At 45.4% G+C, this 18,960-nt stretch overlaps 1 protein-coding gene across 1 annotated transcript in view; it reads right to left on the reverse strand.

Annotated features, from left to right (window-relative positions):
• Nucleotides 1-18,960, reverse strand: part of adarb2 (adenosine deaminase RNA specific B2 (inactive)) — a 121,564-nt gene that overhangs the window by 41,834 nt on the left and 60,770 nt on the right. The window contains exons 2-3 of the mRNA XM_042068505.1: nt 3,276-3,365; nt 988-2,057 (exon numbers count right to left, since the gene is read on the reverse strand). Coding sequence (XP_041924439.1) covers nt 988-2,057; nt 3,276-3,365 — 1,160 coding nt within the window. The remainder of the gene's footprint in view (nt 1-987; nt 2,058-3,275; nt 3,366-18,960) is intronic.

The following is an 18,960-nucleotide window of genomic DNA, read 5'->3' on the forward strand; positions in this document are numbered from 1 at the left end:
AGCCATTTATTTCATATTGCGCGCACATTATTTTTTTTTTTATGTATTGGGAGTTGGGGGCCTGTTGGGGGCCTCAAAGCTCTAGATCTAGAATCGCCCCTGATTGAAACAATATTGTGATATCTTTGATTAAGACATTACTGGCACAAAATATGGCCCAGATTTATGTCATATAAATGACATCATACCCACTTTAAAAACTGCTGTGACATTGGCTTTGTGAACCTTCAGGAAATTCATCTGAAAGTGTCACTTTGCAATCCCCTTAAAATTCCATTTCCCAACTTGATTGCTATTTATGTATTTGACTAAGTAAGGGGAATGGGTTAGTATGTTTGTTGATTTGCCTTTCACCTTTCTATCTCCTTTGGGCAACAGATTAAATTAATGTTTATAGACACTGTGATTCCACACATGAGGAAACAAGAGATTGCGCAAAATTACAATACTTGTGCAATTATAGCTCTATAATCACGGGGACGGAGAAAACCTCATTTCAGGAGTATGGCTGTTTTCTCCTGAGTCAACGACACAAGGACGATAATTTGGTTCATTTGCAACCTTTTCCATCTGAATAGATCACTGAGCAGATACTGTTTACCCCTGGCCTCGCCAATCCAAAATGTACACAGAGAGCGACATGCACACACACACACACACACACACAAACACGCACGCACGCACGCACGCACGCACACACACACACACACACACACACACACACACACCCTGACACCCTTTGTCTCCACCTAAGTGAATACTCTGCTTACCCAATTCCCCCCACCCTAAAATCCACCCTCTTGCCATCCTTGCTCTGCCCGTTGCCTGCCAGCCCATAATCCCTCTGCCCTGCCCATCCCACCCTACTGCTCCATCTCCACCCTCTTAATTAAGTCCCAGCATTCCCCGCTGCTGCAGCTATTATGGCCCAGCAGAAGGATGGAGGGGGAGGAGTGGGCTGCCAGCAACCAAGCTGGCATCTCTCACCTGGGGCAAATGAGGGCACTTATTCCTGCTGGGCTGGATGCCTGCTCTCCCCTCAGGTGCCAGCCTGATGTTGAAGAGTGCCTGCAGGGCACAGCGCGCCGCCTGGTTCTTGGCCAGCTTCTTGCTGCGCCCGCAGCCCTCGAAAACGCGGCCGTCCACACGCAGCGCCATGATGAAGCTGCCGCCGCTGGCGCTGTTGCGCACGCGACCCCGCTGCGACGACGACACGGGCATCTCTGTCCGCTCGGCGAGGCAGGCGTAGCGCAGGCCCGGCCTCAGCTCCCCGAGCAGTGTCACCGGGCTCTTCTGGGGGTCAGCGGCGATGGGGGAGCGGCACGGGCCGAAGCGCTGCCGCGCCTGAGCCATGAGGTCCAGCGTGTGCCGGAGCAGCCGACCGTGCCTCTGCAGGGCCCCCGAGAGCAGCTCGCTCTCAGCTACCGACCGACACAGCGCGAGGCCGTCGCCGGTCACCCCACCGTGACTGGACGAGGAGGAAGATGAGGTTGAGGTGATGGGAGTCGCCGTCGGCTCAAACCCTCTGAAAAGAGGGTCGGGACAGTCCGGCGTCTGGTCAGAGGTAAAGTCTGTGGGCGGGCTACTTAGGGCGCCCATTGCGGAGTGGGCCTGGGGGGCGTTGGGGAACTGGACGAAGGAGCGCAGGGCCAGCTCGGCCGCCCGCATCTTGGCCTTCTTCTTGGTGGGTCCGGTGCCCTCGAAACTCAGGCCGTTGACCTCCACGGCAATGGTGAAAAGCGGCGCATGCACGGGGCCCGTCTGCGACACCAGCCTGTACTGCAGGCCCGGCCGCAGCTCGTTCAGCTGGACCAGCGCGTTCTTGGGGGCGTCTGACCACGGGCACGCGGCTCTGCGGGGGTAGACGGGCCGCGGGCGACACAGGCGGCCGTGGTTTTCCTCCTCCAGGGGACGTTTCCTCTTCAGCCCAGAGGCGCCACTGCGGGAGGGCCGGCGCTCCGTCTGGAACAGTGAGGACTGGCGCTCAGAGGAACCAATGACACGATCCTCCAGATTGCCCACATTACGGTTCTCCTTGACTTCAGCACTGCTTGTGCCTATTGGATGAAATAGACAAGAAAAAAGGATGTAATATAGTATAATGTTGAGCAATATAATATAATATAATATAATATAATATTATATATAATACAATATAATACAATACAATACATTGTTCTTGTCCTGGGTCTGAGGGCTGGACTGGTCTGTGAATATGCAGATGGTTTCAGCCATAAGCTCAGCACCAGAATATGTATGTCTCTTTTTTTACCGAGATCTGTAATCTCTTCCATTATATGCTCAGTGCAAATCCAGTCAGTTGATTCACAATGATATGGTAATGAAAAACAGATCCACCATCAGCTGCAACATCTCCCAAAGTTCATGCTAAGAAAGGCCATCTTATTTAAGTGTTTTAAAAATCTGAGTACAAATCCTCTCAAATGGGACATTATCTGGCAAATCACTCGGTAATCTGCTGCAAAATTGGCTTGGAGTCCTTGGCGGAGAGTGGGTGTGATTTCTTCCCTGTATTCAATGCAAAGCAGCAATCCCTGATGTAATGGGGGATACTGGGGCGGCTTATGGGTGCTGCGAGGCGAGGAGAGGAGCACAGTTTTGCGGCTGCTGTTGGGCACGACCCCAGACAGCTATACGGGCTCTGAGCCCTGCCAGTTCGAGGGGTGGAAAATAGTGGAGCAATTGGGGTCATGAAAATGGTGCACTTATCAGGAACAAATGGGAGTGCTCAGGGGGCAATGCAGGGATGTTCAAAGCTTGACAGAAATCATGTGGGCAAAAGGGTTAATGCATAAAGCATAAGGTTAGCGCCACTCACCATTACTGGTGCTTTTAATTTAGCTTGAAAGGAGCTATTATCTGTGGGGGTGCTGATTTTATTCTGCTATTTTTTATTAAGTTAGTGTTTCAGAACGAGAAACTAAGGTAAAATATTTCAGTTTATCACTTTGACACATTCAGTGACTTAAGCACTGAGGTTTCCTGAGGGGAAGAGACACAGCACCTTTAGTGAGAAATGCCACGTCTCTTCTCAGAACAACTTCACCCGATGAGAAGCTAAAGAACATGACTTCACCATTATCTCTTTCTGCCTCCATGCATTCCAGTGAGTGGAGAACTCCTAGTCGTGGTGTGCAGGCAAATTCCAGTGCATCTGCTTAGACATGTTGTATTGTGACAGGGAACCCTTCAGTTGGCTTTGATTTGTGACCATGTGTGCAATGGTGTTCCATTCGCACAGTCTCACGACTTACTTAAACTGTCCTCGTCCTCCGTGCTGGTAGTCCCAGGGCTCATGTACTTGAAGGGAGCGATCAATGCTGACAGCATGCTGCCAACTCGCTCTGAAACACATTAACAGAGACAAACACCAGTGTTAGGGTGAGCGTGGAGCAAACCACAGTGGGAGATCCTGTGCAGATGCAAGTTCTCTTTTTGACATTCTGAGGAGGCACAAATCTTAAGGGACCAGGCTGGCCACGTGAATAAAAAATGGGGCACGTGAATGAAAAATGGGGCACGTGAATAAAAAATGATAACGGCTCTACTCCTCCTGGGCTATAACATTAGAAATGCATTCAGAATCTGTGTTTTGATGTTAACATTGATGACTGAGTGGTGACCATAAAGCCTATGAAAACAGAAAGGGCTTGGATGGCTGGTAGGCTCAGACTGTTTTAACTGTGATGATTTCTACACCACTGTAATTCATCTGGTGTGCATTATAGTGTTGAGCACAAGTCAGAATCCAGATTTAGGAAGGGAGAAAGGAAATTTAAACCAAGTTTTTATCTACAAAAAAATGGTCTCTACAGAAGATATGAAATTGTAGTTTAAATCTATAGTACTCAATGTCACACTCATGTCTAAAGCACAAGTGTCTAAATAAGCTTGCACAAAATTGAACACCAACTCACTGTTGAGGAAGATACATTCTCTTAGTCCCTAATGTCTCCAGGTGTGTAATGTGTCTATGCATGCCAGCGTGTGTGCGTGCACGCACGTGTGTGTGTGTGTGTGTGTGTACGTACATATGTCTGATGTTTACAGCACATTCCCTTATTAGGGCCCTGGCTTGCTCTGTTGGACTCAGCCCAGACTGAACAGCATTGACAGGACAGGCAGCCCCAGTAATTACATCCTCCTCACCACCACCATCATTTAATGATCAATACTCGTAATGTGCTTGGAGAGCGAGGAACAAGAGCGAACGACCGAAGATAGAGGAGAGAAGAAAGCGAAGCAGAAAATAAGGAAAGGAGGAGCAGAGGGTTATCTGTCGATGGACTTGAGGGGCACATCAACGGCACAGGATGACCTGAAACTATGAGCAACATGCCACGCGTGAGCTGCGACTAGCACACCAGCGTGGGGAGAAGGGTACGGACAAAGCTCCAGGCAAGACCAGATGGCCTGGAGTCCCACCATGATTCAGAATAATTTAGAACACATGGACTAAAGATAGAGCATCGGAGAACAACAAATATAAATAAATAAAAGCAAACAACCATTTACATTTGACCTAATTGTGTGATTAGCAGCCCTTGACTGCAGCTGCTCAACTAACTGATTCGAGAGAAAAAAAAAACCACACACATTTACGTGGGCTAGAAAAGAGTATAGTCTCACAATGACTTTTCACACAGAGAGACCATTACCACATCAGCTTTAATAACAGGTATAGACTACATCATCAAATCCTAAAATGATATGCGGAATGAGGCGCTACATCTGAATTTTAGTTCCTGTCTTCGAAATTGAGTTTTGAAACCCTGTCTCGGTGGGAATAACATGTCATGTTCAGCAACCGGAGGGTTCCGTCATTAGTTTAATGTTTTATAAGAAAAAGAAAAAAACACGTAAATGTATTATTTATTCCCTTCATCACATCATGCCTTTGGGTCTCTCCCATCATCTCCAGGCTCTCTGCTCACCAGCCTAGTGCACTGAACCAGGAGAGCTGTGGTGGTGCTGGCAAAGTGACACCATCAACCTGATAACAGAGCACTGGAGAACTGCAGGTCTACACGCACTTGGAGAGCATAATCATTGGGATTGATTTGGAGGGCCCGGTGCCCATCTCAAACAGATCAGCCTGAGACAGATGCTGGGATAAGCAACTGCTGACCGAGAAAGGACTATTGTTTGGCCCAAGAAGGCATTCAAACGTGAGGGTCCGGGACATGCGCGGAGAGGTAGAGTAGACTGTGTTAGCAATAATACTGAATTTAAAATGAAACCCACCTATCAGTCAACCTTAAGAAATCCTCTCGCTGCTATAGGAACGTGACCAAGCCAAGGCAGTGGGGATTTTGACAACTTGTAATGTGTTGAGTGAGATAAGAGCTAGAAATCCAATTATTTTTTCTATCCAGACATGGTCAGCGTATGTGTGTGCCTGTGTATGTGTGTGTGTGTGTGCCTGTGTGTGTGTGTGTATGTGTGCAAGCACCCATGTGTAAGTTAGAAGCAAAGGGTGAGCGACTCAGCCTTGTTCGAATAAAAAAGTCAGTGAATTTCTAGGTCACACACTGCAACCAGTTGAATTGAATGTCAGTCAGTAAAGAGTGCATCACTCTATCCTGCCTCCAACTTTCTTTGTTTGACGCTCGTCTTATTTTTTGTCAGCTGGTGAACTCAGACCACTTTGATAGCATACAGGAGTAAGCCCTACCATGTCCCACACATGGGCTGAATCCTAAAGCAAAGCCCTGAAAAGACCCCAGTACTGTGATTTTTCCACATCAAATACAAATCAGAAGTATGCTTATAAAAATGTTTTTTGTCCAGTACATCAAGATTGAGTTGGATTTGCTTGCTAGAGCACAAACTATAGCAGAGTTTGGACATGATTACAAGTCCCAGAGTAATTTAAAAGCACTGCAATATTAATAGCCATTGATTGTTGCCTAAGGTGTCGAGCCAAAGAACAATCTGAGCCGAGATTTCTCCTGCTGGATCCTTTGTTAGAGACAACGTGACAAGCAGGCAATACAAAACAAAGCTCAATGAAACGCCTGGCGACAGCAGCGGAGCCAAATGCTCTCTGTCACTGTTTTATCGAGAGGTGGGGCGGTGAGGTGGTGGTGGTGGTGGTGGGGTGGTGGGGGGGGCGTTACATCACCTTGCCCCTGAGCACTTTGACTTCCTGTCTGAGTCACTCACTCAGGCGAAGAAATAAAGCCTATTGGATCTAACAAATGTGAAAGCGCTGCTTTTTGAGTTGGCTAAACCAATCTGTGGCGCTGTGGCTTGGTGTCTGGGAGTCGGGCTCATTCATTCTGACAGAACAAAAGGGGGATAAGAAAAAGCAGGTTAAGGGCCCAGGCACAGCCGGATGGCAGTTGTATTGTACGGGGAGATGCAGAGGGGATAAGGGCTGCCTGCTCCTCGGCGGTCACCGAGGGAAAGGTAATGAGCCCAATCCTGTCACCCCACCGCTCCTCCACATCCCCAACACAGCGGCCGGGCACAGCCTGGGACTCACACAACCCCCCCCCCCCCCCCCCACACACACACACACACTTTAACATGCTGCTAGCTGCTGAGAGGCTGACAGGGTAAATGCATGTATACACCTCCAGCCCACCAATCCCATTAAACCACATGCTCACGAAACAAGGACCCAATCTGAACCCAGAGAAAGGAAGAGTTCATATTTGAGAAGGCGTTTGGTACACGCTCCCTCCTCTTTCTTATCGTGACTTTTCTGAGAGCGGCTGTCTCTTTCCCGCCTCTCGCACTGACAGGGGTGAGATACAGGAAGCGGCGCCAGCATGGCATAGTGTTTATTTTTTAATAGGGGGTGGGGGGGGGGGGGGTGGTTAGAAAGAGCAGACGGGTGGATATTTAGCACCTGATTAGCGGGACAGAGGACAGAGAGAGATGCACCATCTGCTTCACATGTGTTTCCCTCACTCACTGCCAAGGACAGAGGGGGGCGGCAGCGGGCTCGGAGATGACCAGCCGCGCGTGGGCATAGGTCCTAATCTCACACTCCCACACAGTCCACTGCTGCTGCCCAGTCTGGGCGTCCAGAGAAAAACCGTCCGAATTTTTTGGTGCGGGCCCCGAAGCATGATTGAATTAGCGTAATGAAATCACAGCCACGTGCCGGGTACCCGCTCGCAAGCACTGTTTCGCCTACCTAACAGTAAATGCCGGGGCGGGCGCGCTCTTGTCCGTGCAGTCTGGGGTGAAAGTCAGCCTGCTAGTCATTATGGATGCCATTACAGCCCCCCTACGCTCCTCAGTGAGTGTCCGCTTCAATTAGATGAACAAATGGACGCCCCCAGTCACAGAAGAAGAAGAAGAAAAAAAAAACACTTCGAAAGACATTATGACTGATGGGAGATTAATACAAGAAATAAAACCAGGCATATGAGCCACTGCAGCATGTGCATCGTAAAGCTCTGGCCCTGCGGCCGGCCGGAGGGGAGGAGGAGGTGAGGAGAGGAGAGGCTCGGAGGTAGCGCGTGTGGGTGTTAATGACTACAGGGCTGAGTGGATTGATATGGTGCTCGTAATGAACTCGAGAGGCCACTCCACCACTGACCTGCTTGTCAAGGGTCTGAGAGCCATAGAAATGCTCAGACCTGCAAGTGAGTAGGGAGAGAAGCTGCGCAAAAGCCCGGCCACGTTCTATCCTTCAATAATTATTATACTCCGAGTGCTTCCTGCTCTGGCATAAGAGGGCCCTGTGAAATGGAGCACTCTCATAGAAACACATTACCGTGTCAACGCAGCCAAGTCAGAGTTGAGGCCAACTGTCACACAGCACCCCCCCCACCCCCCCGCCCCACAGTAACGCGCTGGCGCGATCTGAAGAGCTCTCACTGGAAACAGGTGTTGGGGAAAGCTTTCGTCTTGCAGACCTAAAAAGCTTTTCATTGTGCCTGTTTTCTGATGTGCTTTGTGGCATGACGGCAGTGTAGAAAATAGATAAATGTGGCATCATGTGTTTCTCCATTTCTCCTGAGCTGCAACATTCTCGACTCCGGCTTCTCCCTGGAACCAAAATAACAATGACGGCTCTAGAATGTGCAAGTGTACACACTCCGAAAGAAAGGCTACACAGAATACAGAATATACATAGAAACAGAAAGCAACAGGGAGTGTGTGAAAGAAACTGGGTGTGAGAAAGTATGGTATAGAGAAAAAGAGTTTGAGAAATAGAGACAGACTGGAGAGATATATACCAACACAAAGTCCTGAAAGTATTTTTGGATTCTCTGCCATAAATTCAGCATAACATATTCAAAAGCCACTCAGCATGTGTTTGATTAAATCTACAAATTGTGATTTGCACTTTATTCTACTTCATATCATTGTATTTTTTTTCTCTCGCAAAAAATTCCCTGAATATTCATGGACGCTGTCATCCACTCATACTAGGATGACAAGCTAGCTAAACGCAACGGTGTGAGGTGCAGTGTTCTCTGATAATGCAACTACTGTAGCTGTGGGTGGCTTTAAATAGCTTATAACATATAACAAAATTGTGATAACACATTGGGAAAGTTTTGACCCCCTCCCCCCAATGCACACACACCCTCACACACAAACAAAATGGAAAATGAGGGCACCAGGACAAGACCAAGCTGACTGCCCTAACAGCACATTGGCCTTCTCATCTAAAGGTGTGGGCAAGAAATTCAACACATTTCAGGAGAGAAAAATTGATTGGGTGCCTCTCTTTTTCTGTGCGTATGTATGTGTTATGGCAGAGAGAGAGAGAGAGAGAGAGAGAGAGAGAGAGAGAGAAAATACATCTACACTTCATGGGAGTGATGGATTTATTAAGTAATAAGAGGGAGCTTGCTAACGATGAAATTATGTTAATTATGTTGGCCAAAATATATTCCAACTCTTTGATTGATTGTTAGTACTTCAGACTGCATTTTAATGATTGGTCACTGTGATCATCATCTGAATCCTAAACCTATGCCAGTTGTATATTTTGATAAAATTAACACAATCATTTTTGTGATTCATTTAAAATATTTAACATAAGTAGAATTCATGCAACTAACACAACTGTGTTTTGTTTACTTCCTGGGGTGGCTGACAAGTCCCAGAGAAGAGCACAATTTGAAATGAGATCTCACCTGTTTCTCCTGAGGGATCCTTGTGAGACAAGAATAGACTGAGAAGAAAAAGTTTAACTAAAAAATTGGACTTGGGCTGAGACATGAAGAGGCTTCTTATCTCAACCCATTTGGCCTGAGACTACAAACATTAGTAAATGTGTTTAGTATGCTTTATGGATACTGCGTTTACATGTAGGCAAAGTGTTTTTGTTTTGCATGGTGGTCTGTCCTGGACCATGGGACTAGTGCAATGCCTGAGCAACTTTAGTGGGAACCACAGCTGTGTGTATCTGTTCTTCACATAACAATCACAATTTATTTATCAAAATTAATTTTAAGATCATAACCAAACTAGGTGTCTATAAAACTACCTCAGTAAGGACTAAATTCTTGCATACTGTTGGGTCATATTCTAATTGAATAGTGGCTAATTGCTTTGTACTATTGCTTTGTATAATGTTTCATCTCTTGCAACCACTGTGAATTACTGTCCAGCAGTGTAAAGTACTGCGCAAGACTAGCCCAGTGTGGCTGAACTGGGATGTCTTAAGCATGATGTTTTAATCTAGGCTAGGCTATTTGCAAACATACAGCAGAGTGACTAAAGCTGCTGCGCTGTTGGCTGTGTTTACAGCCAGTGGAGCATCTGGCAGAAGTGCTGTTTGCTTTTAATTTGACCAGCATCCAGCCACTTGTATCCTCTCATCTCAGGCTGGAGACTTTGCAACACTTTGGGGTTATCCGTTCCAGACGGCCACCATGCATTCCCTTCATTTTTGAGACCATGTGTCTGTCTCTTTCATCTCTGTTAACATTCAGCTTTCCTATTCTCACTCTCTCTCTTCTTTGCAGCACTGTGATAGCTATTCTCCAGCATAAATAACACCACATGTTTTTCTGTTCACAATAACAATAACACATGTTTTCCTGTTCCTATTCAGACTGCTCTCACACACTGCTCTCTCCCTCTACCACCCCCTCCATCTATATCTAAAAGAACCCACGATTTAAAGGCTTTGAGGCATTTTGAAAGTGTGCCGTTATTATATGTGTAATTGGCACGTGTGTTTACTCCACTTTGTTGGGCTGAAATTGCCGCACCGATGGTCTTCGACAGCACAGATGGGACAGGGACACTTTTTCATTGCCTGTTCCATACTATGGAGCCCAGCACATCTGGTATGCAGCGAGAAGCATCTTTGCACTAATTTGTTTGTCACTATATATTGAAGGCACGATCTGTCATCCTGCCATGCTTTGGTAGCGGCGTGATGTCTGAAGACATGGCTAGTCATAAGTTTCCGACGCCTGGCCACTGGGGACTCACTTAAACGCAGCCGTCTGACTGCTGAAATGAAAGGTGCTCTGGGGAAAATTAGATAGAGGAGAGAGAGAGAGAGAGAGAGAAAGAGAGAGAGAGCGACAGAGGGAGTGTGAGGGAGGGAAAGAAAGAGGGAGAGAAGGAGAAAACGCACAAAATGAAAACAGAGCTTTATTGAAGCAGTCCTAGCCATCTTGAACGTGCACCAGAACAAAACAAGCTAGCCACATAGAAAGGGAGCAACTTTTCTGCTGGGAGTTCTCTGAAGACTGTAATATGCAAAATAAAATGAAGACAAATAAATGTAAGTGAAATTAGCACCTAAGCGATGTGAATTATCCCTTGGGACCTAATTCACAATGAGGTTTTTAAAGCATTCCCGTTTCCTCCAATTGCACTCTTATCCTTAACAGAAATATTTTTCAAAAAAGGCAAAAGACCTCTTTAAATAAGCAGCGTGTGGAAATGTGTGTGCGTATGTGTGTGCACAAGTAATTCGGACGGTGTCCTTTGGGGCTCTGTCCTCCATTTCTTTGGGAAAATCCCAAAGCAAAATTGCGACAAATGTGAACTGACAGCTCATAATATCACGTTTCCAATTCTGTGCACTGCACTAAGTGTGATTCTGAGTCAATTAAAGAAGTGTTTGATGTTGATACATTGAGACTTTCAAATTAAGCGCGTGAACCCAGCTATTTACTACGGTGTAAAGCAGCATGCTTTCATAATCATGATTCACTGTACGTCTACAGGGAAGAGAATGGGTGGGGAAACCACCATCTACACACACACACACACACGCGCGCCATGTGCTTATGCACACAACCACACAAAAACACTCAGACACACACACATACACACACACATACACACACACAGGTTGATCAAATTATATATTTCCCTTGCGAGTGTTTCCCCCAATTTAAGTGGGACAAAAAGGGTGAAAACTTAAATGAAATAAAAAAGGGACCTGGGAGGGCTGGCTGTTGATTTTAAATGGTTTTGGCACCGGCACAAAAACATCTATTTCTTTTGCATAAGTCCCAGTGCATTTATCAAAGGCCAATCATGGAACAAGTGATGGGAGTGGGGCATTAACATTGTGCAGGGATTAGGCTGCACGGCGCATGATGCATTATGGGAGAGCAGAAGTCTGTGCAGCAGGGACAGCGCTCATCCGACACACTCTTAAATGGAGTGGAGGTGGAAGCTCTTCCTCTTCTGCAGACGGGACTGGGAGAATTAGGTGTTTGAAAAAAAAAGAGGCCTTTGGTGAAATTGGTGCCATTTTCAAAAAACAGAGCACTAAAAGCCTGCTGGGAACAGGCACTGATCAACAGGATGGTGCAGCACAGTGCACCCTGTAAAGTGGAGACAGTTTGGATTTCTACCATTTCCTTTTCACTCCTTCATTTCCCCTACTCACTCTCACTCATGGTATCCTTTAACACATACATTTGACACAAACACTAAAGACAAAAGTGTTGGTATGCCTGCCATTGCACAGCAACTTCCCATTCTAAAACCACAGGCATTAACATGGAATTGGTCCCCCATTTGCAATTATAACAGCTTCTACTCATCTGGAAAGGCTTTCCACAAGACTTTGGAGGGTCTATGGGAATTTGTTCCCATTAATCCAGAAAAGCATTTATGACGCCAGACACTGACGTTGGATGAATAGACCAGGCTCGTAATGTCTACTCTAGTTCATCCCCAAAGTAAGTATTTCATGGCTTAGGCAACCCTGCTCTCACCAACCCTGCTCTCACCAAGTTCTTCTATACTAAACTTTACGTTGGAACTTGCTTTGTGCACTGTGGACAGTCATCCATATTAATACCTATGGATTTAGTATGGGATGTCATTGAAGTTCTTGTGGGTGTAATGCCAGGCGTCCCAATACTTGCACACACGCACGCAGATAAACACACACATAAGGACAACCAGAAACAAACCAGGAAAGTCAAATGTGATTTTAATAACCCAACCTGGGTATAGAGTCCACATGAACGGACACAAAACACAGCTCTGATACCCATCTGTGGAAATCACTCTTACTGGTTGGTTAGTCAATGTTCAGAGACCAAACAAGCAAAACATCCAGTCCATCACAGTCAGGCGAATATAAAGAAATAAATGATACTTACAGATAGAGTAGCTGCTTTCTCATATTGCCTGAGTGCTAGGCTCCTTTGAATTATAAAAACGGTGAGGTTTTGCACGACACGTTAAAAGGCTTTCCCTGTAAGTCTCCCCCGACCTATTCACTGAAGCTCTCTTTTTACTTATTTATTACTTATTATGACCGCCGCGCAGCAAAGTCAGATTTTTTTTCTTTTTTTTCTTTTTCGCATGTCCAAATTTCCGTCAAGGATTCCCGGGACACTGAAAGACCGGGGTAGACAAAACTTGGTGGGCAATGCATGTAACCCCATATGGATAGCATGGAACCATTGTTTTTCGTTTTGATCTGTAGCCCCCCTGCTGTACTGGACCCCCCGAAAGGAGGGTAGGGCAGACACAGTTTTCTGTGAATATCTTGAGAACCGTAGGGCCTAGGATGACCAATTTCTTCCGTATGTTTGCCTCCAGGGGTCATGTTAACCCATTCCATGTGCACACATGTGCATAAACAGATACACACGCACACACATACATTCACAGTAATCATACGTATGACACATACTCACACAGTAGACATATGTACGCATGCATGCGCATGCACAAACACACATACGCAGGCAAACATAGAAGCACGCACGCACACACACACACACACACACCCACACACATAAACATAAACGTGTACACGCACACATGCACACAATTCAAGAATTTCTCAGAATTATGAACAGGCAAGATGGGGGGTGGGGTTGTATAAAATGAATTTTACATGTGAAATCTATGAACTAATCATCTTTTGGTACTTGTTGTCTAGCAGATACCAGTGAGAATTGAGTGTGGATAATGCAATTTAGTGAGACAGTTAGAATCATATAGGCCTTTCAGCATGATTTATTTTTGTGGAAAAAATGTGCTGGACTGGGCGGCGGTCATATTTTGTACCGCTCTGCGGTACATCTAGTTTATTACATTTCCTTTTATTTTTTTCTTGAAACACAGGTTATGGTCTGTTGTTTATACTATTTATATAGCCTATATATTGGGAGAGGTATGAGTCAGGAATTGTAGGGTGTTAATCCATTCATTCAAGAAGTGAATGCATTCCAATACTAATATAATACCTTTGATAAAAATGTCACCCAATCATCATGCAATCAATGCGACCAGCCACAGAGGACTTGCATTTCACTTGCCATCAAAGCAGTGTGGCTCCCAAATGGCCCCAATGATAAATGTGAAAAGGTAAATGGCAGAGGGCTGAAGGAGGCCATTAGCAACCCTCACTGGCTGAACTGGTGCAGAGGGGCTCATTTGACGAGCCTCCTTCTTCTCCTCTTTTCTGATGTGCTTCCCCTCCTCTCCTCTGCTCTGAAGAGTGACGAGCATCTGAGTCACATCCGCGAGACTCATGTATCGGTTTATTCTTGCCTTTCTTCTGATTCTCTCCACACCTCTCTCTCACTTACCCCATCTATCTCCCTTTCTTCCTTTCTCTCTCTCTCTCTCTCTCTCTCTCTCTCCCCCTCTACCTCCTTTGAAGCATAAACACCAAAATACACACCACACAGTTATTTTCGGAGTGGCCGCATACAAGACTTCTGTGTTAAGGGGAAAGCACTGCCTTTGCTCAACACGTGTGAAGAGATCTCTGCCTCTTGAGTCAATTTTTCATTTAATCTGCGGTCTCCAGTGCGTCCAGAAGCGACAGACGCTGAAACAGCAGTCGTTTCCATCCCTTTCTCTCATCACACAATTGGCTGAGAGTTTCATGACCTGCATGATCAAGGACTATAGTGTGCATTTCAGCTGAGTAGCAGTACACACAAAAAACATTCATTTCTGAAGAACAATTGGATTGTAAACAAGCCCACAGGCAAGTTTTTGGTTGCTTCTAAATCCTGAAATGTGAATAAAATAGTCAAGAGAGATGCAGATAAGAAGTTTCTGATGGCAATGGCAACACAGGCCTCTTCATATTAGATTGTTGCCTCTGGACATGCAGTTAGACAGTATAATGGATACGAGATATCTATACAAACAGACACACAATTGCATTCCTATTTCCATATGAGAGTGCAAATTTCATTCCATCTCTGTGACTCCAATCAAGTAAAATAAATATAGTCTGTCACAATTTCATGGGGCAGTCAGCATAAAAGCAAATATACATAATGTCTTTGGACAAATAAATAATGTCCTGTCTCTTTAAATAAGTTTTGAGGGCACTGAGGCGAGCTCTCATTTCCATTTCCGCTGAACATTTGCTATAAGCGGTAAACTGTATTGCGAGCACATTCCAAGAACAGGCACGATAAAAGTACAAGATAAAACAAAAGGATTTGGAATGTAAGCTGACCAGGACACAGAAAAAAGGCACTTAAATGAGGGGAGATATTATTAATATCCAATTACGAGCTGAACAAAAGCGTTGAGGCCCATGGGGAGACAGCCCACTGCCTCAAGTTTCCTCTTGGAGAGGCTCACCCTCCTTGGACATCTATCTGCAATTCATCCTTGCTCTCCTTTTGCCCGTCTCTCCTTCTCTCAACTTTCTGATGTCACCCCTCTCTCTCTCTTTCTCTCTCTCTCTTTTTTCTCTCTCTGACTCTCTTCTGCTGAAGCAGGCTGATTTATGATGGCCACGGTGGCCTGTTGGGAGATGATGAGTGAAATGGTCCTTCATGTTTATAAAGTCTATGAGTCTCACACCTGTCACCGGCAAACACATACACCCAGGCCTTGTATTATAGACAACACTGTTCTCCCCATCAACATTCAGGACCAGCTGTGGCAATGCCCGCCGAGGCAGAAGGGGGAAAAAAAGCCTTCACCGTGTGCTGTGAAGATGGAGCTGACACTCTGAAGTGCAGGCCTGGCCTTATTACATATTTACCATTTTCAACAGTGGTCACGCTACATTTATTCGGGACCTGCAATAGGGCTCCACCATGGGCCAAATCGCCCCGTGATGGATGCTAACATGCTAATGCTAAAGGTTGACAACCAAGAACAGGCCCCTGTGAGTGCACATTTCTACAGGCAATCAATAATAATACAGTGTTATTACCCAGCTATGAGAGGCACATATTGCAATGTCCATCCCAGGTTTTCTTTTCCTGAAAAAGGAATACAGGTGCTGGCTGTATTGTTTTTATGGTGGGTGTTAAAGATTGATGTTTCCGTGTTTATACACATCAGGGCCATGCAGGCTCACGGACCTTGGCCTCGGAGGTCAGCAGGCATTTGGGGGAGTTATGGATGAGGCCCGGCCTGACCTCCACCCCGACGCTGCCTCCAGCCCATAATCTCTGTCATTGAGGAGCCGAGAGCCTCATGACCTCCGCAGGTCACCCATTCCAGGGGTTAGGCCAGTGTGCAATGCACTCAGGTGAGGGATGGAGGGTTGAAGAGATAATAAATGGATGGATGGATGGGTATGTGCTTCGGCTAGATCTGAGAGAGTAATCATTAGTCCACAAGTTGTATCATATAAGGACCCGTGAAGATGACCTCTCTTTAATGTACTGTACAAGAGCCCACAAACATAATACCATACTTCAATACGAAGCATGTCAACATGAGAAACAACATAGAATAGTTGCTGTTTGGTGTCAAAAAGAATGTTTACATCAATGAAAGTGTATCATATGTCAGAGTGTCAGACATTTGATTATTTTCATTGAGCGGACAGAGGAATAATACAGTGTCCCTAGGAACACATAAAACCAAGACATATTTAGCCACTATGAAGAGAAACTGTGCAAATGTTAAATTGGTTGAAAGCAAAACAAACACAAGATTTCAGCTCACCCGAACATAACAATGGAAATGGAAAAGCTTGCTTACGTATTCATTGTAAGTATTATGTGACACTGATTGCCTAATGCATGCAAATGTATGGGCCCCCATTACGGCCATACTCCAGGAGAGAGGAGAATCATCATTAATCAGAGAAGATCACTGTAAGCTACATCTACTTCATTAGTGCAATCACACACAGAGGCAAGAACAACAACGGGCTGGATGTGTTGGAGGAGCTTGTGAATAACACTCCTGTAATTCAGAATTAATGGATTTGAGTGCAGAGAGACTAAAAGAACTGATTAACATGAAGGGCAGAATCCAGTGAGCATCAGAATGACAGTAAATAACTGCACTGGGATCAGAACTTCTTGCCCTTTTGCTACTCTGCCACACTGATACAGAGATTTAAAAATAGGTGTGCACCAACAATCCTCATCATCCAAATGTATGATTACTCCAGACTTCATCAGAGCACATTTTAATAACACATGAACTGCTTTATATACTGACTCACACCAATTTAGGAAACTAACAAGAGATGACTAATGTGATGTGGAGAAGTTTGGATTGTGAACTTCTAAATCCTCATGAGAGTTAATTTAGTGAGGCATGGTGCTGCCTAACTGTGAACGCATCTTCCCGTCACCCTCACTGTACAAAAACAGTCCAGAAAAGGAGAAGAGACATGAAGGATTGTCCACTGCCTTTCCTGACCCTTCGGATTGCCGAGACACACATACAAACACACAAAATAAACCTATGGCATTTACTCTGGTGCTTTCCCCCTGGTGAGCAGGTCAGACACAAGAGATTCAGCCTCCATTTTAGGTGAGGAATATATATGTGCACTGTATATATGTACATAAGAGACGTACACACTCAGAGACACACAGACACAGGCACACATACACAAACAGAAATACAAACACACAAAACACACACCTAAAGAGGACTAGGGTCCTCTTGGTTGCCTTGTTGGCAGCTATTAATCCTGGCTGTTGGCTGAGGGGGAATACCCTGTGTGGCCCCGGGGGTCTGGTGTTTTAACAGATGACTTCACGCTGGCCAGAGGCCCCCTCTTAGTTTTGGCTCCTGAACCCAACGATTCCAATTTTGGTGTCACTGAAGGCAGTGATTCATCATGGGCTGTATTACTTAGTGCGCCAGCCTGCCGGAGCCATTCATCTCCTGCCCTGCTGGGCTGTACAAGCCCAGCTCACCACACTCGGCAAGGAAGGGGCACCTTCCTCTAGTCCCCCTGTCCTCTCCTGTCCCTCCAGGCATAACACGACAAGGCCACAGTGACCTCAAGACATGTCTACACAATAGGAATGCATGCATGACTTACAGAAAGGATACATTTCAAATATCCAGGTGTAGTGATTAACTACCGATCATTCCCTATGGAACACTGGTCTCATACTGTATTATAGGTTAAGGAAAGGGACAGGTTTTCTCTTATTTTGCACTTAAAACATAATTCTTACTGATTCCCTGCTCCTTTCAAAGTTGTGCCTACTATGTATATACAAAGCAGACGCTAGAAAGGGTTCATCATTGTGTTCCTGTGTTGTTGTGTTCAGTTGCACGTCCTCCTAAGATCAATGGAAAATGAAATGCTTTTCTGATAATATTCATTGAAGTTCTAGGTTATAGTCATCATCAGTTTAACATAACTGCTCTGGTTCTCACAAACCCATATCCTTCCCTGCCCGTCTGCGGACACAGGGTTGAGGAGGTGAAGGAGATGCCTTCTAGGCCTCGGCTGACCCTGCCAAGCACACATGGAGGCACAAAACAATTTCATGCACCCCATGGGAGAGCTGCCAGCCCTGGTCACGGGGACTGAGGCACAGCCCCAGAATGTGCTGCTCCTCTGACTTCAATTAGCACTCCAGTCCAACCCCCTCGGCTACACTATGCACACATGTCTGCTAATGCTAATAGCACATTCTCATACATATAGATACCAACACACACAAATAAGGGGTAAGAGTAATCTATCACCATCATATATCTCTGATTTTGTGCAAAAGTTGAGGAATCCTAGCCTAGAAATCTAGACGCGCCCCTAGAGGCAGCAAATTACATTTGCTGCCAGGGCTAGAGGAATCCTACATTTTAAAGTGCATGTATGTAAATGCTGATTAAGGCATTCTATTCTATAGAAAATAAAAGTAAGAGTAACCTAATCCTAACCCTATTCTACAAATCAACAATTTATCAAAAACTCACAAATGTCACAATGTATTGTAAGGGCACAATTTGGGATGAAAATGTGAAAATGTCATTGATACATTATGCAGAGACTGAATATGAAACCATATTAATCTGGGTGCACACAAGGGCCAAGGACACACACACACACAGACACACAGACACAGACACACACACACACACACACACACACACACACACACCACTAAAAACTCTTTTTTCTAAAGCCTCAACTTGTGTCTGCAATCAGCAGCACAGATGTTGTTAGTATCTCATGCTAAAATGATTGCCATTGATTAAAATGTTGCATGTGTGTTACCATAGCTCAGCACTGTATCATAGGTTTATCAAGCACACACAACCACATTAAAATAGTAATCT

Source organism: Alosa sapidissima, chromosome 17 (assembly GCF_018492685.1).
Source record: "Alosa sapidissima isolate fAloSap1 chromosome 17, fAloSap1.pri, whole genome shotgun sequence".
Taxonomy (NCBI): domain Eukaryota; kingdom Metazoa; phylum Chordata; class Actinopteri; order Clupeiformes; family Clupeidae; genus Alosa; species Alosa sapidissima.